Source organism: Antrostomus carolinensis, unplaced genomic scaffold (assembly GCF_000700745.2).
Source record: "Antrostomus carolinensis isolate BGI_N321 unplaced genomic scaffold, ASM70074v2 scaffold15689, whole genome shotgun sequence".
NCBI lineage: Eukaryota > Metazoa > Chordata > Aves > Caprimulgiformes > Caprimulgidae > Antrostomus > Antrostomus carolinensis.
This window is the reverse complement of record NW_010340764.1, coordinates 113-26,262: the sequence shown is the minus strand read 5'-3', so window position 1 is coordinate 26,262 and position 26,150 is coordinate 113. Positions and strand designations below refer to the sequence as shown.

Below are 26,150 nucleotides of genomic sequence, written 5' to 3'. Positions count from 1 at the left end.
AAAATTATAAAAATTTAAAAATAGTTTCCTGGAGTGTTACGTTTCAGAATTCAAGACTATATTTGTCAAATTTAAGTTTAAAATATGTAGCTAACATTGTTTTCTGATATTGAATGTAAATATTTGTAAAAAGAAATTCTTTTGTATATTTTTGTGAAAATGTAGTTCCCCAAAAGATACATAAGATTTAATAAAAAAGTGCATTTATGTTACTGCTCAATGCTTTTCATCATTACGTTACCACTTAAATGTATTTATGGTCATCTCCAGGGATTATTTTTTGTAATGTAAGTCACAGAACTTTCTCAAATGAGGTAATTAATTACTTGTATGCTCAGTAGTCAGGTGTACTGGAAGAAAAACAGATTCTTCAGGAGATTCAGAGGTACTTTCTGTCTTCCTGGTGTACACGGAGATGTTTGAAACCATTTTTGTTCAAGTGAAGTGGCATTTAATTTCATAGGCTTTTTAAATGGGGCACAATTCAATTAATTAATTGTTCCTGCTTATGAAGCATTTTTGTTCCCTTGTCTTTGTGTTTTTCCCTGCTTGGGAAAGCAGCAGAGCTATGATGACTATTACACGGGGAAAAAATGCCCAAAGACAAACCATTTACACTCTTTTTTACACCAGCGGAGTTCAGTCTGGTTCCTCGGACATCAGTCCAGTTCTACGCACAGTACCAAACATCTGCTGAACAAAAAAGACTTCTAGTATGATCCAAACACAGCAATAAGCTTCCTGAGATCTGACATTTTCAAACACTACCCAAATAGAACACAAAGGGTGCTTTGAAAGTTTTTAATGGAATTCAAAGTAAAACTTTTCTTACACAGACATTTTCTTCTTACAGTGTAAAAAAATGTAAAATTGCTCAAACTTACAAACTTGGAAAATTAGAGACATTTCAGGTATGCAATCAACCTCATTTTATGAAAACAACGTATATTAAAAGTTCAAAATGCATGAATTTTTCTAACATCCTGTGCCCCTGGTGGTTAATCTTCCTTTCACTACTGTCCAAAGGAGGAAAAGTTCAGTCCCAGGTTGTATCATTCACTGGGGGGGAAAGAGAAAAACAATTCACATCAGTAAGAATCCTGCCAGTCTGCAAAGGTGATCTGAGTACTGATTTGCATCCTACTCCTGTCCTGATTCATAAGACCTCTGCAGATGAGGTCAGATGGAGTGAAAGACTCAAGTGATTTGACTGCCTTTAAGACAGACAGATGAGTGCAGAAGTTTGCAACCGTGGACACATGACAAGAATGAGCTGTTCTGCCAGAAACACACTTGAGAAACATCTGAACATTTTGTGGAAAAGACAGCTCGGACACGAGAAAAAACAACAGTAAAGAAGAGCTGGTGTTGGATTTTCAGCTTTATTCAAATAAAACTCAGTAAACACAAGTAGTCCAGGTCAGGATTCCAGTGATGCTGCCGTATCATAGCTGTGGGACACCTGTTTTTCAGCGTTGCTTCACGTTAGTTAATGTTTATACTACTAGAAACAAACAGTACAGAGTTCTCATAAAAAGAAAGATACCTCTGAAGGTATCTTCATACAATCTTCATCATTCATCACACATACCTTACTCCTGTGAGTAAAATTACATTTGTGACGTAAGTCAAGACACATGCGCTAAACCTACCCAAGACAAATAAAAAAAGTATCATCTCACCTGGTTTGAGTTCGAGTCCATTTCAAGGCGTGGCGTGGAGGTACAGCAATAGTCGGGTGGTAAAAAGTGCAGTCTGGCCTCGTACACTGGGTATTAAACCTGCAGTGCTAAAAACAAAAGCATTTCAGGAGGTGCTACTCAAAGCTGAACTCCTAAACAAGCTAACCTAGAATGTCTTACCTGCAAATTTGTACTCCTGTGTGACATATCTGGCAGATAACTAAATCAACAGCTACACAGACTAGTGCAATCAGTTCAACCCAATGACAGAAGGAAATCCTTTTTCAAAAGTATTAATTAAAGAGTCAGATGCCCCAGAACTGCCATTGCACTGACAGGTGGCAGCTCCTTTGCTTTTAAGGGTTTACAGAGTTTGGTTCAGTTGATCTGTGTGCACAAACTGGGAGTATGACACAGCATTAACTGAAAGACAGAGGAAAAGCCAGAGTATGTGGCTAATCATACCTGGGAACAGAGTCCTGGGGACCCAGTGCATTTCAGCATTGCTGAAAAAGCACTCAACTTACTGCCATGAGACTATTCAGGGCATGACACCATTCTATAGAAGTACCAAAGTTATAAACTTGCATATATACAAGTTACATTAATGTACTCCAGGGTAACTGGGCAATCTTTAAAGTTCTTGTCTATTGCAGCACATCTGAATGACACGTCAGGAGTATGAAACCTATTCCTTCCATACAGGCTACAAGATGTCCTCCACTTCTGCCCCCAGCATCCTGGCTGGCCAGATTTTTGCAAGTGCTATGGCTGGTTGCCTGTTTGAAACTCCCCAGAAGTATCTGGGAGAAAGATTCTTTAAAAATACAATTTTCCAAATTCTTTAAGTCACTGCTTTTGCATATTCTGCTTCTGGGAGAAAGCTGTAATGTGAAAAGTAAAAGCAAAAAGGGTGAAACGCTAGTGACATTTCCTGAGTCAAAGTAACGTATTTCAAGTATCTTTCTAGAAAGGAAGGGAAGAGATGGGTGAGAATTCTTACTTTTGGGTGGTAAAATGGACATTCCATTTTCTTACAAGCAGGAAAAAACTTGCACAGTGGACTACTGGAGGATATAGATGGTGTGGGTAGTGGTGCTAATAGGAGAAAAGAAAAGAAAAACAGGAAGTGAGCTTGGATCAGAATAACCTGCTTTTTAAATATAGTTCCACACAAACTTAAATATATCAAATCCTTCTGCAAGAAATCACATTTTATAATACACCAAAGTTCGCCAAGAAATATGGGAAGCGTATCACAGTGCACTATGTATGTGCATCTCATCCTGGGGTAGAACAAGATGATCAGGTAACCACTAGTCTTGGCTCTTCACCACTTCAGGACAGGAAGTACCATGGTCATGGCAACGCTTCCAACAAATTAAGCAGAGATTCTGGTGAGCAGAGACATTCAAATGTTAAATTTAGACAGCAGCAAGCCTGGTTAGAGTTTCAGCTAACCAGACCCAGAAGCACAGGCGGTGCACTTCCCCAGAATACACGGGAGCTGCTGGAAATGATACAGCAGACAAGCACATTGTCCTCTGCCTTCTGGCAAAGTCACAGAACTGCACCGTACTATGACCAAGGGCTAAACCATTTCCTACAGATCGTGACTTCAGTGGAGAAAAGTCCCTCCCCTCCACCTTGGCACTGTTCAAAGGCTCAGGAATACCAACCCGTAATCCAGACACAGCTATGGCCATTACTGGGTAACCTCATCCCAGAAAGTCCTCTTATCATTACATAGAGTTAACTCTTACAGTGTCATTAAAGAAAAAAAACGTTCTCACAAAGAGAGAAACCTGTTTCCATTTGTGTCACAAGCTTGTGGTACAACATGCTGCCAATTTAAGAAACAAATCTCAGTAAAACTGCAACGTGGGCTCATCAGTCCAGAGGAAGGGACTGCTTGTGCAGGTCTCCACTTGGGCCTTGCACAGATTTCACATGGACTCTTGCATAGTAAGAGCCTCGAGGGTTTTTCTGATAACAGTTTTTGCAGTAACACTGGATTATTATTCTTCATCTAGCATTAAGAGTTGGAATAAAATTACGTCAAAACAAGCAAAGTATTTTTTTTTTCACTACTGTCAGTTTCTGCTTCCAAATGCACTGTTTTCCCTTCTTTCATTTAAAGCTCAGAAAAACAAGAGGTACTCACCTGGTTTAGGAGGTGGATGGGGGGTTCGTCGACTGGCATGAGTGTAAGGACAGTCTGGTTTAGTGCACTTCGCATCGTATTTACAGTTTGGATGGATGAACAAGCATTTATCAGCAAATTTGCAGTTAGGAAAAACTCTGAGGGAAAAGAAATCAAGTCATAAGCCCACGCTCGGAGCAAAATCCCCAAGCAGCCACTGCACAGGAAAGCCAGAATGCTGCAGAACGCCAGAACTACAAGAGGGCCTGTGCACACGTGCTTAGTTACTCTGAAAGCCGGGCGTGTGGGTGTCGTGCACTGGCTGCACACCAGCAGATCTGCAGTCATTTTCCCTGGGGACACTCAACATGCAGTAGATAACTGAGCTACTTCGCACTCAGTGGAGTTTGGTAGCAAGCTACTTGTTGCAAGGTTAGAGGCGTTATTTTTAGTGTGCAGTGCAGAGCAGCAAAGGCACTCTGAACTCAGACCTTTGCACAGAGGGGCACAGAACCGACTAAATATAGTTCATTTACTGAAGTGAAAGTCTTATTTTGAATTTAGTTATGTCAGATTTTAAAAGAAAATTCAAATGTCTGAGTAATGAAGCTACCCAATCTGGTAACTTTTATCTCAAAACAGAAATGATTTTTCTAGACTGTTGCTGCTTGTGGAAGAGAAGGCAAAGGTACAGCAGACATTTGAGAGTTCGCTTTTGCTTTCAAATAAAAAATAACTGCATTGCCATGTCATGGTACCCTGACATGTTCAAAAGCATTTTGACAGCTAGAAGAAAAGTGCCCCTTGTTTAAGAATACATCAATTCCCACATCTCTAAGCAACACAAGAACACTAGCCTTTATGCTAAACTCAGCTTTCTTCTGCTTAAGCACAGCTGTGACTCTACTTACTAAAAACATGACTGTATTCTGACACATGGTAGATGGGAGGAAAACAGAAGAAATTAGAAAGGGATCACGGAATCACCTCGATTGGAAAAGACCTTTAAGAACATCAAGTCAAATCACTAACCCCACACTGACAAGTCCTCAACTAAACCATGTCCCTAGGCACTATGTATAGACAACTCTTAAACAGCTCCACGGGTGGGGACTGAGAACCCTTTCAGTAAAGAAATTCTTCTCACATCCAATCTAAACTTCCCCTGGTGCAACTTGAGGCCATTTCCTTTTGTTCCATCACTTGTTACTCGGTTGAATAGACCAACTAGCTGCTGTGATAATATTTACTAACAAAGAAACGAAATGTGTAGCACTGAAATAAAAACAACAGGTCAAGGGGATGAGCTTTGCACTACTCACTTGCAAGGTAGTGTGGGGTGATGGTACACGCATTCATCTCCATTTTTACAGGCAGGCCAGTACTTGCAGCGCTCAAGCACCTTCTCCTGTTTCTGCAGCACATTTAACTGTTCCATATCCACTAGGAAGAAAAGAAAAAAGGAAAAAAAAAAAATCAAGCTGGGACCTTTATGATTCTATATGCAATTTGGTGCACACAATATAGCATAATTTAAATTCACAATATTTCCTATTCTCTCTCTCTTTTTTTAACCCAATTCTTGATAAGTCTCCATTAATGAAAAAGTAATGACAGTAAAAATTTATGTACAATCATATTATCTGAAGAAAGTTTCCAAAACTACAAAGTTAAAGAAGTCATAATATTGGGCTGACAGCTGCCTTTTGGTGATAAAAGATCCAACTTGTACTGTTTACAAGCAAAATAAAATAATTTTCTTCACAAATGCAAATTGAGGTGTGAAAAGTCAAACAGACCACATCTTGGTAAGACAAAACAAAGATCCTTCAACTGAACCTTTGTTACGACTGTTCTGCTGAGACGTGTTAATAACAGCTATGCTTCCTTCCTCAAAGATATTTTTTGCTTTGGAAAATTATTTCAAGAGATAAAGTAAAAATCAATTTTCACACTGATCAGATATGATTTCTTCGTATGGGGGGGACACACTGAAAAAGAACTTTCATGTAATTTGTTGGGACAGATACAACGTGCACTTCAGTTACCTGAACCCAGACTCCAATCTAAAAAGTATTTTAAGAAATTCGAAGCTGAAACATTCAACACCTTAACTACTCCTACAGGAACCTGGGACTTTGACATTCTCCTATTTAACAGTATTTCTAAAACCTCATTCTGCAAATTCAGGCAATTACGCACATATCTTCACTGTTGCCTTATTTTCCCAAATCTGCATAAACCTTTGGCTTTTCAAAGCTTTCCAGGACTGCTAGACTTACCTCTCTAACCTTACTAGTGACACACTTACTCCAGCTTCATTCCATCCTCAGCCTCATTTATGCCTTCTCCTTGCAATGCACTGAAGGCAAATAATGCCATCCTATCGTAAAATCCCACTGCTTGCGGGGGATTCATGAATCGCTTCCACACTGAGCTGATTCTGTGTGAGCTTCAGTCACTTCTGGCTAACACTGCTAATCAAGTAAGAATCCCTAACAGAGATATATCAGCAACGCTCTCCTGTACCAAAGGGCTTTAGTCTGAAAGAGATTGTCCTAGTCAAAGCACAGATTGGCAAGGGTAGAACTCTAATATGTACTTCACTGCACTAGTAAAAATGTGCCAATGGTTATTCAACATTCCCTCTTCAAAACCGTCTGATGTAAGCAGAACTTCTGAAGCCAGTGGGACTGAAAGGACATGGACTTAAAAGATCTTTTTCTTTCCCCTCACGGTTCTCTCATAATTGCATTACACATTTATGGTTGGATCCATTAAATTTAACTTCTCTGTGTAGCATCAAATACTATTCTTCAGTTCAGAAAATTTGGATGCACTGCTACTATGGAAAACAAAGGTCTTTTCATAAGAAAACTAAACAAATGAATCCAAGCATGACCTTAAGGTAAGTATTAAACAGGTCACTGACAGAATAGTATCCTTTATATTTTTCATCAGTGTTTCAGCATTCTAAACAATTCAAATATAGGCTTCAGCAAGCAATTTCTCATGTTCATCAAAAGGTATCCTGAATACACAATGTTCAAGTAAACCATACACTGTTTAAATTCTACTTGCAGAGACTCTAGCATCTTGACTCTACCAACATCTTATATTTAACAGGCTCCTTTTGATATCACAAATAGAGATAGATAGAAACATTAAGGTTGTGTGGAGGATTATCTATGTGTCATATTGCTCTAGTTTATCCAGATAAAGATTTCTGAAGACATGGCCCCACTGAACCACCACATTTCACTTGCCTAAATAATGTTCTAATTTAAAGAAGAAAAGACCATCAATTTTATTTCTTAAGAATGATATATCCAAGAATTCTAGCCACAATCAAACCACCACATTAATATTCAATCCTGTTGCTAAGCATAATTACCATCACAACTCTCTAGCTGCCTGGTTACAATTTGCATCTGCTGTGCTCTAAGGCCTTTCAATCCTTTGCCTGCACACATATTTTGGGTAACTGGCTTTAATCCTTCAGTTATACACATATCTTCCTCTTCTTGATCAGAAAGGTATCCCGGCGGACTGGGCACACCATCCAGTGTCACGATGAACTTGGGACTCGCAGGTTTCTCTGGCTGTGCAAGTTGGTCTCTATCAAACAAAGAAATGTAATAAAAATAGATTTTCTGACTCCAGAGGTTTCAGTAAAAGTGAGCTGCAGTAGTAGCTAAAATTAGTACAAGCTGATCTATGGAGAGCCACACAGTAACAAACCTTCTTTTAATACTACCAAGAATACACTCCAATTAACACAGTTTGCCTTCTAGTCTCTCTGAAGCACTAAAAAAAATAAAATACAGCTTTCAATGGCATACAACAGAAATTTGGCAGGTACAGTTTCAGTTTGTTGCATTCTGCTGAACACATTCAAAAGTTAAATAAAGGAAAGTGATTAATCTTTTGAGGAATTTACACTTTTGAGACAAAAAAAAGTGAGAATAGATACCATTCTTGGAATCACAAACCTTTTCACACACAGAACAGGTGTCTCCTCAAAAATACTGAACAACGCATTATGAAAACAGTGGCTATAAAAGTTTTTAGGGCTGGGAAGAGAGAATTGAAATATCAATACTAAGAACTTCAACACTCAGCCTGATCGAAAGATCAGTCTAGCCTAGCATCCTACATCTAACAGTAGTCAAGAGGGAGTATAAAAACAGAAGATGCATACGTTTTCTCCACTCTTCCACTGTCCCACCAGCTTCAACCAAGGGATTTCCAGAATGGCATGTGATTCTAAATATCTGGAAACACACTATGGAGTTCTCACTTTGATAAACAGTGACAGTATAAACTTTGGTTCTCTATGAAATGAGGCTGAAAGCAACTACAGTGTAGAGTGCCTTGAAGAAGAGTGAAAAACAACGTATTAAAAACATCACTTGCCAAAACTTTCAAGTTCAAGCAGTCAGAAATCGATCTATTCACATGGAAAAATTTACCACTCGCCTGGAGCAGTCACAGTTTTCAGCCATGACATTGCAAGGTTATCCTTTTGTGCTTGTTCATTGTTGGTTTTAGTTTTAATTAACACAGGCTGTTTAAAGCCACTCACAGAAAGGAAACATTAACAGTTTCTCAAACACAGCAGCCCACAGCGGTGAAGTACACCACATGTTCTGAGTGGTTTTTAACTCCGACAGGTAAGATACATGAAACTATTTGGTGGCAGGGACTATCAAGGCCTTTATAAAGTTAAGAAAATGCCTGTGCATTGGCTGCTGTTCCTCTGGGGAAATGAGAACATCCACAACACATCACTTGAAGCTGACATGAACTTTAAACTTCTCTCAGCCAAGCTCACCAGTATGGGGCCTTAAATCACTTGTCCCACATGCCACTTAACTGTTTGTTGGCTTACGGGTACTGAGCAGAAGCTGCTGTTTTCCTGCTGTTTTCCTTCAGCAACAGCTCAGGATCCACCATACTCACTATTGTGTTAAAAGACATTTTTTAAGAAATGCAACCTCAGGGTGAGACAGGTGTAAAACTAAAGGCAATTTAAGCAAAATTATTACTTTTATTATTATTTCAGAAATCAGAATAGCTACGACAAAGAAGAGCAGTGCTTTTCAGTTCTCTCTTCTTACTTCTTGCAAATCAAAGACATGTTCGAGCTACCACTGACCCTGGGAATTATTTTCCATTTAGAAGCTTTTCTGGGAGTTGTTTTGCCCCTGCTTTTTTTCCTCTGCTATTCAATGTCAGTCAATTTTCCATGTCACAGATCCCAACGGGACTGACAAAGCACAAATATGACTGAATGATTCCATCTAAGCCACAAACAAGCATTCTAACTAATAACAGTCCTAGAAGTAGTAACTTTTACCGTGTCTGTATTAGACGTCCTGAGAGTACTCGTATTGCCTCTGTAGCCCTCTTTCCCAATTGCTGATTCTGTGGCACTACTTCCTCAGATAACTTGGGCTTCTTCAGGATAAATGACCTGGTATCTGTATGGACCATAGATTCTGCATCATAATAATCTGAATTGGGAGAAAAATGACATAGAAAAGAGAAAAATAAGGTTGTAGTTGTACTCTTAACTTATAGCTTATTTTTTAACCTCAGTTTACATGGCTGATAAGCTAATTTTATTTTGTTTTTATTTCTTACTAGTAGCTTCCAGAAAACTTTTTTTCTTCCTTGCTTATTCCATGGAAGGGGATCAATAGGAGCCATGGGCCATACTAGGCCAGACCAGGAAACTCGGTTATTGGAATGGCTGCACCAAAACAGCATTGAAGAGGGTCCACAAGCCCCCAAAATCTCTTAGGTTTTAAACACCTACTGATGCTAACACTTTTATTCCTTAGAGACGTAGAAACTAGAAAATACTACAAATCAGTAAAATTAATTGAAAAGGAAATTATATTTCAACATTCACTGAGCAGTAGCATTCAATTTGAAAACTATCAATTTTTATTTAGGAATAAAAGATCGCAAGACTTAACCTTGAGTCACTTGCAAGGTATCTTCAATTACAGGATCAATCTGGAGTCGAGAAGAGAGCTCCTTCTGTTCAGCACCTAAAAAACCCCAGTAATTAGAAGCATATTTTACCACATCTCAAAATGAAACTATAAAGACCTGAAGCATACTTTTCTAATTCCTTTGATTAAAAAAATCCAACAAGGCCCTCCACACTTCTAACAAAAAGAATGCATTGTCTTTGTTATGAACCCCTTTCTCATTGTTTCAGAAAGAGCAACAAGTTTCCTCCAGCCAGATGGCATGGCAAAATCTAAATACTGAAAGACTCTAGTCTTTCCCATAATCACTGCTCATTACAAACTAGGTCTGTGGGTCTGGCAACTTACAAAGACCAAGTTCTTCCTCCTCATTTGTAGAGGTGTTGACTATTCAGAGAACACAGAGGAAAGAAGTTAACTACATCGGACTAGTTTATGGCCTTCTTAAAAAGAGGTTAAACAAATCAGAGTAGCACTGTTCTACGTTTGACTTATGGTTTGAAAAAAAAATTACTTTGCTTTCTGTAGGTTTCCTAAGCAAGCTGTCATTTCCATTTCAATGGCAAAAGAGCAAAAATAATTATCACAGATATTTTCTGTACATTAATTCAAAGATATAGCTACAATTTCAAATGTTTTATGTGGGCAGAAAGAGTCCAAATACATCTATATGAGAAATAAGAGACTGAAAAAATATATTTTTTTTTTAATAATGAAGGTTTACCAGTCCTTAACAATGACAGTGAGCTGATATAACCAAGATCTTACTCAAATCAATATTTACCCAACAACCTAAATATCTAAAAACTTAGCAAAGAGTAAAGTAACTTCTTCTTCGTAAGTGTTTCTCCACTGTATTATTTCTATCATTCTTTCTAATTAACACAGACATGCACAGGCACATTTCTTTCTTTGTAACAAAATCATGCTGAAAAGATAATCTGCCTTTAAATGTTATGCCATTTTCCTTCAGGAGTTTTGTAACACAAGTAAAAACAATGCTTACTGTTCACACAGTTAGCCTGGTATCAGCTGTCCTGTAACAGCAAATATAGTATTCTAACATTTACACACAAAAAAATCCAACAAAAAAACCCCGTTAGAATTACTTGTGCAGTAACAATATGTCAGAAAGAATCGTTTAATACTTCATATGCTGCAAAATTATGCCAAGTGTAGAGTACCTTAACCCTCTCACATAAGCTTTGTGACAGAGTTACTTGTACAAGATAGTAATGGAAAAAAAAATGCAAAGGATGGGGAAGAGAGAAGTTACATTTACTTATTGTATTTGCTTATGCAAAATTATTCTTCAGTGACAGGGCAGAATGCTGTAGCACCTGTTGCTTCCTAATTAATTCCTCTGAGGTTCTCTCTCTGGGGGGGTGTGTGTGTGTGTATATAAATACATGTATCTACCTACAGCCGTGCTTTAGGAAGCCTCTTGGTTTTTAGAGCATTTCCACATGCAACTTTTGACACTGGCTTAAAAATTAAAAGCATTTTTTTTTCACTGCTCAGCTTGTTGTAAAATGACATTCCCTGGTATAAATTTTTAAATAGTATTATCAAATGACCTTGAATTTCTTCAACTGTCTGCTCCTTTGGCTCTTCTACTTGAAGCTGAGAACTCAGAGCAGGCAGTCTGTTTTGCACATGGATTACTTCTAACTGAGATTCTTCTAAGCTAATTCGAGTTCTTGGTGCAACTGGAACAGTCTGTTTCTGTGGAACTTTAAATAAAGAGACAACGGTAAATAATTTCCATACAATCCAAGGGTAAATAATTTCCATTCAACAGAATTATTTTTTACATATGGTGCTAACTTAACTAATAAATTCCTACACATACACAAAAAAAAACCCCAAGCAAAAAAAAAAAAAAGTCTCCACAAAAATCATCTTTAGCTACCTGTAAAATTCTTAGCTGGAAAGCACATGCGTGCATGCGCACAGAGCACTCTATGAGCAGCACCTCAGAACATCTACTTGTAAGACAAAACAGCATGAGAAGGATTAGTGACATCAACAGAATATTCATTCACCCACTCCTACACATAATTAATTTGGTACTTTCTTATGGTATTGAAATCACTTTTCATTCCATCTTTCATACAAGCAATCATGGACGATCAATGTGTACTCTTCATACGGCGACAGCCACCCTGGGCTAAGGTGCTGGCAACTAGAATGTAATTCAATGACAGTAGAATCACAGAATCGCTTAGGTTGGAAAAGAACCTTAAGATCATCAAGTCCAAAACATAACACTGCCAAGTCCACCACTAAACTGTGTCCCTAAGCACCACATCTACACGTCTTTTAAATATCTCCAGAGATGGTGACTCAACCCCCTCCCTGGGCAGCCTGTTCCAATGCCTGACAATCCTTTCAGTAAATAAATTTTTCCTAATATCCAATCTAAACCTCCCTTGGCAAAACTTGAGGCCATTTCCTCTCATCCTATCACTTGTTTCTTGGGAAAAGAGACTGACACCCAGCTTGCTACAACATTCTTTCAGGTAGTCAAAGCATGGAATTTGGGGGTAGCAGGACAACAGTTTGACTTCTTGGCTTCTGCTAAGACCACCAGAACTGGCTGTGAAAAGCTAAGTGTATTCCTCCCTTGGCTAATATCACATCAGCACTCAACTTCTGACACATACAACTAAAAGGTACTGCTCAGTACTGGATTTATCATTTACTATCTTACCATTTTATTTTATATGTATACTTCAGATTAGCTTATTTGCATATTCCATTCAAAATACTTAAAGAAATACATTAAATACTACCTCTGAAGTGGAGGAACCTGCATGATACTTCAGATAAAATTCACAAATCACCTCTGTTATAAACCACAAAGTGGTGCTTTTTGGTCTCTCCACTGAAATATTCTCATGTTAGCAAGTCAAACTACAGGATCACCACTACTGAAAATCAACAGTTTTAATTATTCTAAAATTTTCTGGTTATGTTCTATTTCCTGTCTTATTGCTATGTACACAGGAAAGACCTTCCTGCATCACCTTCAAGTACTGTTCCCTGCGTTGCTGCTTTTTCCACCACAAACACTCCTTGATGGATAACTGGCATCAGAACTCAGGAGTAGGGTGCTCCTATCTCTTTCCTTGACAAACTGCCAGTTCTGCTTACCATCTAGAATGAAGACAAGCTCTTAATGCTTGGGAGGCACTTATGTTATTTGCTACTAACGAAGAAGCATAATTTTCTTTTGGAAGTTCATTTACTGTATAAAATATATTTTGTAAGTAGCCAAGCAATTCCATAGTTTACTAGAACTATTCTTAGTTAATTTTTCCTCAGTTCTTCGTTAGGCAACGATCTTTATTAGACATTCATACAATTTATTCTGTTTTGAAACCAACTCACTCTATATCCCGCTTCTAACTTGCACGGACATCTCCTCCAGTTCAAGAGCCTTTGAACATGGAGAACTCCATACACCCATGCCTTCAGATATACTTACCAGCACCTGTGCAACCTTGAAATTACAGGTAACAACAAGAAAACAGGGAAGAAGTTCACAATGACCATTCTGTAAATACGTTAATGCAGAAGGAACATACGTGTTTCTTAAGAGTTAGCTTGCAGGTTTTGAGAGAAAGCAGGCAAGAGATTCTGGATAGCTTTCAGTCTTGCTCCAGATGTCATGAAAGTCATGGTGTAGGTAGTTTAGTGAATGTTTCTTCCCTGGCAATGTGCAATTCTTCTTGCTGATAACACTAGATCTGCTACCACCCAACGAAACCAAAGCACGTAACAGCTGGATTCGCCCTTCTTCAGCAGAAGTCTCTCCTAGGAGAACCGAATGCCCACACGCAGGCAACTGCTCAGTTGCTGTATCAACTGCAACTCAATGCCTAAAACCACTGAACTAAAATTGCAGCCTCACTTTTTAAAGACAATGCACGCTGATACACCAATTGGTAGGTTGCTTGTTATTTCTGCACTTGTTACCTGTATTTGAATTTTTACTGTTTGGCTTTCTTCTCCTCCTCTCTCAGAAGGATGGAAGGGAGTGCAGAAAGGGAAAAAAGTGCAACCAATTAGAACAAACAATCTGCCTAATATTGAACACTTTCTCCTTGGCAACTATTAACTTCAGAAAGCTTCTGGCACTTCCATTTTGCCACTGTACACTTTACAGACTTACTATCTTGTTTAACATATTTTAAACAACTCTTTCTTCTTTATGTTTTCATAATTCATCACTGAAGATTGATGTAATGCTCACAGGACATGGAAAATCCCTTACTGATTTTATCGTGTATCGCTGACATGAGCTATTCAACACTTTGTTTTATCTCTAAGCACTACCTTTAGCTTGCATTTGTAAAACAGGGCTTGGAAATATTACAGCTTATCACAAACAAAAATAATGCTAATTACCAGTGGAATAATTGGTTGTTTTTGTAACTGATTCCTGTGCTTCAGAGATTGCTTTCAGTATTAAATTCTTATTGGCCTGTTTTGACGGTGGCAATGAAGGTCTAAGGGCGATAAAAAAAAACAAAACAATTAATTGTACATGAATTGCAACAGCAATTGTATCCATGTTAAACACAGATATTTCAACAGGTTAACACAGTTATGCATCATACTGATAGAAAAAATCATAATCTAAAATAACTTTATACTTGTTTTCAGCTTGTTCATCTATTCTCTGAGTGGTCGGGGATCCAGAAAATGCTCTCAAAAATGGAAGTCCAGGGGTGTGATTTCACCTCCCAGTTTAAGTTGCTATAAAACCATGCTGCATCTGAAAGGCACAAACTCTGCCACTCATTCCCTCCCACCTCTGCCCCCCACATGCCTGTTGCTATGATTGTGTTGCCACTAGTAACTATGCAGCTACCGAGGGGAGTAAGATCCAGCTGAAAACTGACTTTATCAAAAATATATTTGTTGTAAAAAAAGCTTCGTTTGTCTTTGAACATCAACAATAAGGAAGTTTAAACCAGATAAATGTGCTGTAGTGCTGAAGATAAATTCAATTAAATGTATTAGCTTAAAATAAACCTTATACAAGCTAGTACTGTAGATCAGTAGAACCATCTCTTCTGTAGCTTAAGTGTTCTTCCTCTGATTGCTGAAAATCAGACGCAGACCACGTAGGACATCTGACATTCAGACAGAATTAGGGAGCAGAAAAAAAGGAAAAACCTCTCAAGTCCTTTTGAAAAGTTAAAATCACTTTAAAGAACAAGTGATACTTGGTTTCAAAACTATTTCCAAACTAAAAGCAAAGCAACTAAAACTCATGGAAAATTATTTTACCACATTAAATACCTGGTCTGAAACATGCCACCATTCACATTCTTTTGCTAGTAAATAGTGTAAAATTTCACATTCCATTGCAGCTGATGCACAATAATAAAAATAGGTTACAAAATCAGAGGAAAAAAGGTTGTGTAAACACACATCTTACACACAGAATTCTGAGAGGTATTGTCTGTCAATTTCCAACACTGCAGGTTTCCCTCAAAATCAGAGGAAAAAAGGTTGTGTAAACACGTATCTCACCCACAGAATTCTGAGAGGGTACAAAAAATACAAAAATGGCTTACTGAGTTTTGTCTGTCCATTTCCAACACTGCAGTTTTCCCCAACTTCCACTTTCAAAGTTTTTGTTCATTAAATTCATTCTGGAAACCACAAAGAATCAGTGAGATCTTAAGTACCTTCTTTCTGGCTTTGCAGGTACAGACACACTGCTGGAGATGCTTCCTGTTCGCGATCCATAGTCATCCTCCTCCTCATCATCATCCCCATCATTACAGAACTTTTTCACTTTGACTACTGAGCTTACAACAGGCAACCGTCTCTTCCTGGAGCTTTCTTCCTACAACAAACAGAGCAGCCAAAACAATTCATGTAGCATAAAACATGTATTAATAAGCCAGCAAAGAAAATACTGCAATTCTACCTACAGCCAGAAGATGGAGAACTTCCAGTCAAGTTGCATGAGCCTAGGACTACAGTACTGTCTGCAGAAACACATGACAGCACTAGAGAATATGAAAATCAGACATATTTACACTGAAACATCTCATTAAAAGTCTAACTGAAAATAACATTGAGAAAAGAAGAAGGAAAAAGCCTAAAGTACAGACAATTTATCTAACAGCTACAGAAAAAGGAGGGTTTTCCAAAGAAATTCACACTACCCTTTGAGGTGCACCTGTTGAAAGTCTGATATAGAAAAGTGAAATCAGTGTGAATTACTTTCTCCTCTGTGTCAACTCTAATTTCAGATTAGTGTAAGGATTAATTTCTAGCAAGCTGACATATTCCAAAGGATGCTAATAGTTATGCAGAGCCAGGATGGTCCAGTTTAGGCAGTGGAAGGTCCCTGTTCTGACACAGCCACTCACCACCACCAAAGTGCATGTGGTAGTGACAAATTTAAATGCTAGGCTGCGTGAAAGTACACGTCAATAATCCCTGTAGGTACCATCAGGCAGCACTGAGCTACACAGGAGCACAACGAGGCATCTGGATGCCAGGTTTGTACACAGTACCCTTTGAGTGACCCTATATCCTCCAAGGAAAAAGAAATATCCTAAGGGATGGACCTGGACTACACCAGTACGGAAGATTCGTACAGTAAAAAACCCAATACCTATAGAAATGACCTTTTTAAAAATGTAAAACTTCTCAAAGCAGAAGAACATGTCTAAGAGAAGGCAGAATACAGCAAAGGTCCATAGTTCTAAGAAATGCCCCTGAAATGGCCCCTTCTGGATATTCTTCAATAGAAAAAATTATCACAAGATGTTTTGCTAACATTTCCAAGGAGATACGTGGCTGTCATTCATCAATGACTTATGTACAGCCTTAAACAAATCACTGTATTCTCATCCTCACTTCTCCATCTTAAAAAACCAGAGACATCAGCATGTATCTTTGTAAAGCATTCGGGATTTCCAAATAAAATTTGCTGTCCTTTATACAGAACTAAGGAAGCAGCAGCAAAGACAAAGAACTATACAAGCAGTAACAAACACAGAGTCACTTGGAATACCAGCTATGTAAAACTCCTGCTTCGTTACAATATTAGCAGCCATAACAATCTTAATTCCTCTAACAAACAGCTCTTAACTGATTCTTACGGATAGTCTTAAAATGACCAGCTAGGACTATCACTTTGCCTGGCTTAGTCTGGCCTCCAAAGTATGTAGGGCAGCAATCACATTTTAGTTTCTCCTTGTACAACACCCACTCCAAAAGTTCTTAAATGCTACGGTTCTAAGTAGTATAATAAATAAATAATCCTAACAAGCAACATATTTGGGCTTTAGAGACCAATGTATATCTAGCATAGGTACGACTCAACAGCATCCAGAAAATACAGATTTACAGAACTGTGTAAAGCTGGAGATTTACATAGCACTTATGGAAGATCATGCTGGTCCAATGATCTATAGATAAAAATTATCATTTCTGATTCATCACGTGCATCAGAACAATGTGCTAACCCACTGGTCCAACTCAATATGGCATGAAGACATAGAACTTCATTAACCCTGACATGCAGCAACCTGCCAGGTGATGATGTTAAACTACGCAATCTCTTTTTATCAGTGGACCCAAAGAATGAAATCCCAAACCTACAGGTATCAGCGACAGCAGTCCTTCCATTTCCCTGAGATCACGATTTTACTGGAAGTGTACATACCAGTTTAGGTTCCTAGCAAGTGTAAAATACTGCAGTAGTTTACATCGCACTAACCTCACTGCCTACTTTATCAGCACTAAGTTTGGAGGTGGGTCTGTAACTCTCTGCTAAGCTGCCAAGTGCTTCTGGATTGCACAGCTGGCCTGTTTCCAAAGACCTGCAGCTTTGCGTGTCTAACTGCCGGCTCCCCTGTAAGTTGCCCTGCTGTGACAATCTGTGCACATGTATATTGCCATCTGCACTCCTGCTAGCTGGTGGTCGGTAGATTTCAGCAGAAGGACGAGAAGAACCATAAGTTACAGTTACAATAGGTTTCTTCCGTGACAAAGGATTCTCCTGCACGAAGTTTAAGTCTTCATCAATTAGATCATCTGGTTCGGGTTTAATGTCAATTACAGCTTCTGAAGGTGACAGTTCCCTCAAAGGCTTGACTGTAGATGTTAAGCGGGATGCAGAACCGTCTTCACAAGACTGCCTGATAAAATAAGAAATTGCCAACTATTAACTCATCTGCAAATAAAGTTCTGGAAAATGAGCACTGTCTTTTAAACAAAGCCATCAGGGAAGAATCATTAAGGTATTACTGTTCATACAAATCTAACACACTGATCACTATTTTTAGTTTGGTTAATTAATCTAAGCCCATTGGTTGCTTAAAGAAATGAACTCCTGATTTAACATTTTTTATGCAACAAATTGCAGCAATGCTTTCCTCTGCAAAACTACTTTGATCTTTCCAAGTATCTGTGCTCTTCAGAACAACTACTACAGTCACACAACAACCAAGGTCTGGACGTGTGCTAGGAAGTAACCAGCAGCTTTACCGTGAAGCAGCGTTCCTCTGTTCCTGGGAGCTAGTGGAAACTCTTGAGTCATTTCTTTCAGTCCGAGTGCTGGAAACTGCAAGAGGTGGCAAGATATCCTCACGCCTTCTCTCATCACTCACACATGAACTGCTTTTGCTGGAAGGAAGGCTGCTCTCAAAGATACTAGATTCGGAAGATTTTACGCTAGTTGGTTCTGTGGAGACAGGTACCTTTCATTTTTATATTAAAGCACAGCAATACAGATTTTGCACCAAATGTAGCTAAGAAACTGTAAACAAGACAATGTGCAGATCTGAAAACACAAGAAGCTGAAAGCTGTTTCAGCTGAAAACATCAGCAAGAAACATCCAGAAATAAACTATGGAATCGGAAATAAATTCTTTATCTCAAAATATAAAACAATTTTCTAAAGAATCAGGACCCAGAAGACCATGTAAATTGAAAATTAACAAAACAGTCAGCTAAGATATTTTTGAAACTCATTAGACATGAAACACTACACAGAAAAGATAAACCTACTTTCACTCAGAATTAGTTTTCTTACTTACCAGTAGTCACAGATCGCAGCTTATCCAAAACACCATGGAGCCTGAAACAGACGGGACAGGGAAAGAAGCAAAAGAGAAAAAGAAGAAAGAAGATAAATTTAACTTGCATCCAGAATAATAATCTTTCAGAAAACAACTGCATTTAACAAACATCTTATTTATCTAAGACTTTACTTTCCATCAACTGGTGTATGTTTAACCTCAAATGGGAAGCTTTAAGTATTTTGCCTCCAGTGAGTCTTCAATACATGCAGGTAGGGTATTAATCACATCATCTACTTTTAGCATTTAATTGGTTTACATAATTAAAGTCAGTACTTTCCACTGTTTCACTACAATCAATGGTGCGAGTTAAGTGACTTCAAAAGGAATGATTTAAAAACCTAAGTTAGAAGCTTAAAATATAGCCGAAAATTTTCCTTCACATGTGAAACTTTAATTACACAGTAAAGTTAAACATAATTGTAAATACAAACCTAAACAATATACAATTCACAGCACTTAACATACTCAGGTTCTTAAAGCATGTTTTGTATATACCAAAAATATTATTTGGGACATGTTGGTGAGCAACAACATTTCAGTGAGGTACCAAATTTGCTGCTTGCCTGTGGAAAAGCTGAAGCAATAGAGGGAATCAAAAGGCTATAAAATAATGCTCTTTAAAAGTAAACACACATTACAGTGAAAATAAAGAAAAAAAAAATCCCAACATTTAAATTTATATACTACGTGGAATTCAAACCTGATCATGGGCATCTCCAAAATTTAGATTGAGTATTAGAAAGGAGTTAAGGAACAAAAACATTGAAAACTGGGAAAAGTAAGACTGCATGTGAGTATAAAGAAGGCTTCTCAAACCTCTTGTGAGTTTTCACTAGAACACTCTTAAAAGTTTTGCCAATTGAGCTCTGCTTGATGCATATCAGTTTTCACACTGACCTCCAGATAACTGTGACTAGACTAGACGCTTGGTTCAGAGCAAGAAGAGTTGGCCAACCAGCAGGACTGCCAGGTCTGCCACAGAACTGCTGTGACACCTCTGCTAGATGACCCTGAATTACCAGCTACAGAGACAAACCAAGGAAGGCAGACCTTGTTGAGTATCATACTCAGCCAGAGACCCAATGCTTAAGAATGTTAAACATTCTGGGTCGCCTTTAAAATAATAATTAAAAAACCCAACAAACCAAACTCCCAACTACAATGCTATTTAGTTTTTCTCCACCAGTCCTCTTACAGCTCATTGCAAAGGTTTCATTTCATCTTCTTTTCCATCATTCATTCAACCAATAGCTACTTCATTATCTGATAAAGCACTCTGAAACTGGATTTGTATTTATAAGCAAATGTGGATACTCAGTTGAGAATAAAAGACTCATTACATATGCAATTTAAGCAGGTGTCCAAACTAGCAGGAAGTATAATATCTACACACAGTTGACATCCAGTTCTAAACATATATTAAAAAAACCCCTTGATTTCTCTTCCCTGACGAAATTTGCTTTCTTACATCTTTATAATTTTTTTCAATAAAGTTTTAGTTTCATTTACAAATGATATAATAATTTACAGTGTTTCCTGCTACATATTATTGTTATTTCTTACTGTATCTCAGGTTTCAGTCAAAACCCCAGTACTGGAGTTACTCTCATCAACTTGTAAATCTTGCTAATTTATCTAACTGATTCCTAAAACTCCTATGAGAAAGGCAACTGCATGAATTGCTGATACTGTGAAACCCAAAAACTTTGCCTAGGGAGGCCGCTAGAGGGAACAAAGAACATAAATTCCCGTGTACTTTTGGTGCAAGTCTAATTGCACTTCTTTCTTATATTTCTGACAAATGCCAGGAAAAAATTGAAAACTTTAAAAGCAAACTCAAATTATATCCATACAAGTAACACTGCCACACGGAAATCCAACAATTTAAATAGTTAATACAGTGAATTGTAACTAATTTTCACTTTTTTTTCAGTGCTTATGGTTTCATAACATACCCAACTTCTAAAATGTTTCTCTTTGCTATTTAATAGCATAACCAAATAAAGAGGAACTTGACTAATCATGTAGAATAAATACTGAAAGTGAATGTAACCACTCAGTGTGAAAAATTCAAAGGAAGCAACTGAAAAAGCAGAAAACATGTAGTATTTCTCCAATCTATACAAAACAAAATATCGTTCCTTAAAACTATATTAGGTTAGAGACTCAGAAATAAGATTAACTTGAAAAAATACACAACTCTGAAAGCACAAAAAATCTCTGGAGTGAAATATCTGTTTGGATACTCTGAAACATGGAGTTTAATTGAAAGGTTTATACTGTAAGACAAATTCAGTATTAGAAAATGCATGGGAAATATAATGGCTAAGGTTGTCATGCAGCATAGCATAAATTAATCCACACTGTCAGAAGTTTTAGAGAAGAGTTTATCCCTTGCTAATCTGTCCTGCTCACAGTAATTCTGGGGTTCTACTTTTGTTTTGTAGAGCTAGGTGGTGGTAATAAATAAACAGCTTGAGAGGTGGGAATACCTAAGCATTTGGTGCTAAGCCTTGTCAAAGACGGTATACAGAATTAGATCCACTGCTCATCTGTCCTGATATAGTAATTCCCATGCACAACAGCAACGTGAAGCACTATCAGCATAAAAACGAATAATTTTGTCTCTGAAGAACTATTTTACATCTAACTACAGTGAATAACACTCTCATACTCACAGTGAGTTTTGCAGGAATATCTTTTTTTAAGTCAACATATGACCCTCACTCACCTGAGCATTTCACACTTCATTCAAAACTTTGACTGGACTTGAGAGCAAACAAAGAACATAAGCCCTCCAGTCCTTTGCCACTTAATTAGCACTGCAGTAGCCTAACTGTTGACAAACTAAAAATAATTTACTTACTAGAGCTGCAAAGTAAAAGTTTTGATTAATGTAAATTACACAATGGGCAGATAAGTAATTTCTTAAATTCTCAGGTTTCACTAATAGAAAGCAATCCTGATTACTGGTAAGAAGTGTGACAAGTAGCTTACAAACATACCAGACAGTAAACCTGACAGTATTGTTTCCAAGGAAAAGGGAAAGGTCTTCTGTCATCTGCTCCTGACTCTTCTTATTGGCCACCATAACCATAATATAATCAGGGAGCTCTTCATCTATTAGAAAGAGAAATATTTTGTTTTTTAAAGTATAATAAATTACAAAAGATATAGCAAACATTCTTAAACATGTCAGCAGATTATTTTTTTTAATTTTACAACAAAGACTCTGCAGGTAGAGGATTAGATAAGCAAATTAACAAGACTTCCACTCCCTCTAAGGTTCAATACAGGTTTCAGCTATGAATGAGGAATAAAAGATCATCAACTTCACAAGAGCATAAGCTGAAGATAACAGTAATTTAAAAAGTGAGTAAATAAAACACAAAAAAGACAAGATAAAAGAAAGCCACTCTGCTGAGTATATCCTTTTACTTGAACACTAACAACCACCTATAGTTTTCGTCACTTCAAATATTGCCAAGTATAGTACCTTAACCTTGACAAATTTTCATTTAGTTGCAAAGAGACCTGACAGATAAATATCCCTTCTGATTGGTGCATTAAACAAACCAAAACAGTGTTAACTTCCAGATTTTCCATCTACAAAAACTATTAATATCAAGCCTTTAAAAAAAACCCAAATGAAACCAAACCAGCAACCCCAAGAGTCTGATTCTCTAACTCCCTACTGTATGCATTTTCATACACAGTGAGAAACCCATTCCCCTGCTGGACCATTCACACAGGGTGTGCCTGCTCATCAGGATGGACAGGACAGTGCTCAGAATCTGACATGAATACATGAAGGATTTGGGGAGTTCGGTGTTTGGCTTTTTACTTTAGCCTACCTCTGATCTACTCTGAAGGACTGAATGCTTGAAGGCATTAGCTTCTTGACTGCATATTTAAATTTAGTTTAATCAAACACCTCATGCTCTCCAATACCACGCCATGACATGAACGTAACAACAGTAAGTGAAAATAGTTGGGAAATCCACTTCAAGTTGGGAATTTGAACCAAAGCATTAATACAGCTGTACTCACTTTACCAAATTAAGCCTGTACACAACATTAAAAAGACCTAAAAAATGAAAAATATTAAATAGAAATCAAAATACAAAGCAAAGGAATTGCCTTTCTTCCATGCCTCTCTATGTACCCTGTAAATAATTCATCTGTACCCTAGACTGCAGAAATGACATTCATACATTGCACCTGCATTCCACTATCACTATGCAACTATTCCAAGATAACACATTCCCAGCCTAAATTCTAACTTGTTTTTAGTGTTTTTTGTTTAATGTAAACTACAAGTTGCACAAGATGGATGGATACCCAGATCTAGGAACTTAGAACTAATTTTATTTTTTGACCAAACTACTTTTAAACCTGATCAACTGACGTGGTTCAACGTATGATAAAGTAAAGAAGATACTTTAAGTACAGATCAAAACATAAGTTAGCGCAACTACCTGTAACAGTACAATAGAAGAAGGAAAGAAAGGAAGAAAACAACTGCTGCTCTCAGTGACTGTGTTGGCTTATACCAACTTAAATTGTATGCAAAACTACAGGCTTTTGAAAATTTTGATAGTTGATTAACATTTTAACTACCTTTGCTTCAAAAACATGTATTTTTCCTTTGTAAGTTCTACACAACAAAGTTTCAACATGTCTTGTATAATACTTTTTGAAAGAAAAGAACTAGCAGTTACAGAAAAAAACAGAAGTATGGTTCTCGCTCACAGGGGCTAGAATGAGAGAGATCTTTACCAGTTACCTAAAAGAAGAAATAGAGAGTTTTTGAAAAACAATACTTGGAAAGTTATCCAAAATACTCTAGTCAAGAAAAGAAACACGAAAAATTACAGAAATTTGGAAACAGTGGTTTAAAGCAAAAAAGAGGCACAGGAAGTCAGACTTGGCAGTAAAGAATACAAAGTTATTTAAAGAAGTTCAGAAGCTGGCTGAGAAGAAAGTGCAGACATTGTGTGCTGATCTTGGGAACTGACAGAGAAAGAATAATCAGCCACAGCTGGAATCAAAGATTATTAGTATTATACCAGCATCCTGGTATTAGAGATAAGAAAGATTTTTTTCAGCAATACAGGAAAAAGCAGACAAAGAATCAAGGACTGAGAAACTGAAACCTGGAATGACAGTAAAAAAAACCCCAAAACAAGTTACTAAAAAAGACAACTTTTGTGATGGTGAAAAAAGATGGCCTTACAATGAAAAGATTCTAAACATGATTCCTTGGACACCTGATTTCAGAACACCAACTCACAGGTAACTACCTTCTACAGGGTCAACACATTTTGACCAAACCACCACACACTGAATCACAGAATGGTTAGGATTGGAAGGAACCTTAAAGATCATCTAGTTCCAACCCCCCTGCCATCAGCAGGGACACCTTCCACTAGACCAGGTTGCTCAAAGCCTCATCCAGCCTGGCTTTAAATACTTCCAGGGAGGGGGAAGCCACAACTTCTCTGGGCAACCTGTTCCAGTGTCTGACCACCCTCACAGTGAAGAATTTCTTCCTAATGTCTAATCTAAACCTACCCTCTTCCAGTTTAAAGCCATCACCCCTTGTTCTATCACTACCTGCCCTTGTAAAAAGTCCTTCCCCAGCTTTCTTGTAGGCCCCCTTCAGGTATTGGTAGGCAGCTGTAAGATCTCCCCAAAGCCTTCTCTTCTCCATACAATGTCCCCTATTAAATAGGAAATAAGATGACTTCAAGATCAAACTACAAACTTTGAACTTGGTCCTGCAGCTCATGGGATCTCTGAATTATGCTCTCAATTCCTTTCCTTCACCTGAAATCCAAGAAGTATCACAGACAACAGGAAGGCAGTTGTGGGACTGAGGTATTCTGCTTCCAACAGGAACCTGCGTTAAGTTACCAACTTTTACTACTGTAAAAACCAGCTGCTCTTAAATACAATATCCATTTAACCGTGGATTCAGGAAAAAAAAACCAAACACAGGCATTCACACTGCTCAATCCAAAATAAAATCTCACCCTGCCTCTAATATTCAGTTACATATGTTTCAACAACATCAGCCTAATGTAGGTCTTGGTTTTCCCCTTAAAAGTCAAGTTCTTGCATTTTGCAGATTTGACCTACATAATGTTTCAGACCTGGCCCTTCCACCTCTTAAAACAGTCAGCCTATCTCTGTCTTACAGTAATATCCTTTTCCCTGATTTTAACAATGTCTCACCCTTAATTCAAAAAGCTGTTGAAAAAATGCCTAAGACTAACTGACTCCACCACAGTCACAAGTAACTGCTGTTATGTTTGCAAGGATCTTGCTTTATGTAATGTTTCTCCTTGTGCTCCAAAGAAACTTTCTTAAATATTCACAGACATACCATTGCTTGTTCCTTTCTCTTTCAAATCCCTTGCCACCATTTCTCCTTGAAAAGGGAGACCGTGAGCTTTCTTCATTATTTCCTTTTGGTTCTTCAAACATTGACATCCACGTATTGCCTCCTCTTACGTTTAAGATTATATGTATTTTGTGAAGTAGGTAATTTTCTTTCATACTAGTCCAGCACTTTAGATAATTGATTTCATGCTTAAGGCCTCTATATGCAGTAACACAAGTGATAAGTAAATATGCCTTTACATTAACTAGCTGGTTGTTTCCTATCTAACAACGATCCTAAAGAAGATAGGAAAACACATGATAAAACTTACCAACATAAGCCCCCAGCTCCTGCAACTTTCCTTTTATAGCACCCTAAAAAATAATGAAATAGCGTTTAAGAGATGGAGCAACAAAGTATTTCTAAATGCAAATTGGTGGGATGCTTAGTAAAGTTTTTCTCATTAACTGTTTGAACATGTTGGTTTAATGTGTTAATTTTCCTATTCTCACTGCTCATGATATAAATGTTGGAAGAGTGAAGGTCTGACAGCAGAATAGCCAGAGCTGCCGTGAACCTCACACTTCCCACCGTATTTCCTACACACCACCAGTTCCTGGTGCTAGCAGACAACCGCCAAGTCCCAGCTGCTCCTTTTCAAGCAGAGACCATCCGGGCTCAAAAAGCGCAAAGAAAACGACCCCCAGATGGTCTGATAAAAGGTCATTCCCAGCTCAGCAAGAAAAATAAACCTTCCAGGATTTTTAAATTGGCGTTGCTGAGCGGGAGCAGCGGACAGGCCCCGATGGTAACGGG

General features: G+C 37.8%; 1 protein-coding gene across 1 annotated transcript; it reads right to left on the bottom strand.

Annotated features, from left to right (window-relative positions):
* Positions 1–787: 787 nt before the first annotated feature.
* Positions 788–25,702, bottom strand: ZC3H14 (zinc finger CCCH-type containing 14). Its single transcript, XM_029087051.1, has 16 exons — positions 25,666–25,702; positions 21,955–22,069; positions 18,905–18,945; positions 18,354–18,549; positions 17,584–18,004; positions 15,533–15,693; positions 14,241–14,341; positions 11,405–11,560; positions 9,810–9,884; positions 9,185–9,341; positions 7,220–7,443; positions 5,148–5,268; positions 3,847–3,983; positions 2,686–2,780; positions 1,683–1,789; positions 788–1,059 (listed from the first exon to the last, which is right to left on the bottom strand). Exons 2-16 carry the CDS (start codon positions 22,044–22,046, stop codon positions 1,053–1,055), a joined length of 2,091 nt encoding a protein of 696 aa, XP_028942884.1. The 5' UTR covers positions 22,047–22,069; positions 25,666–25,702; the 3' UTR covers positions 788–1,052.
* Positions 25,703–26,150: the final 448 nt, after the last annotated feature.

Bases quoted from the DNA above. Each gene is read 5' to 3' on its own strand.
- ZC3H14 (XM_029087051.1), bottom strand. From the start codon at position 22,046: ATGGTTATGGTGGCCAATAAGAAGAGTCAGGAGCAGATGACAGAAGAC. The intron at 18,946-21,954 runs GTATGTTTGTAA...CGTCTGTTTCAG, and splicing joins ACTGTCAGGTTTACTGTCTG to GCTCCATGGTGTTTTGGATA. The intron at 5,269-7,219 runs GTAATTATGCTT...TTTTCTTCCTAG, and splicing joins GCAGCTAGAGAGTTGTGATG to TGGATATGGAACAGTTAAAT.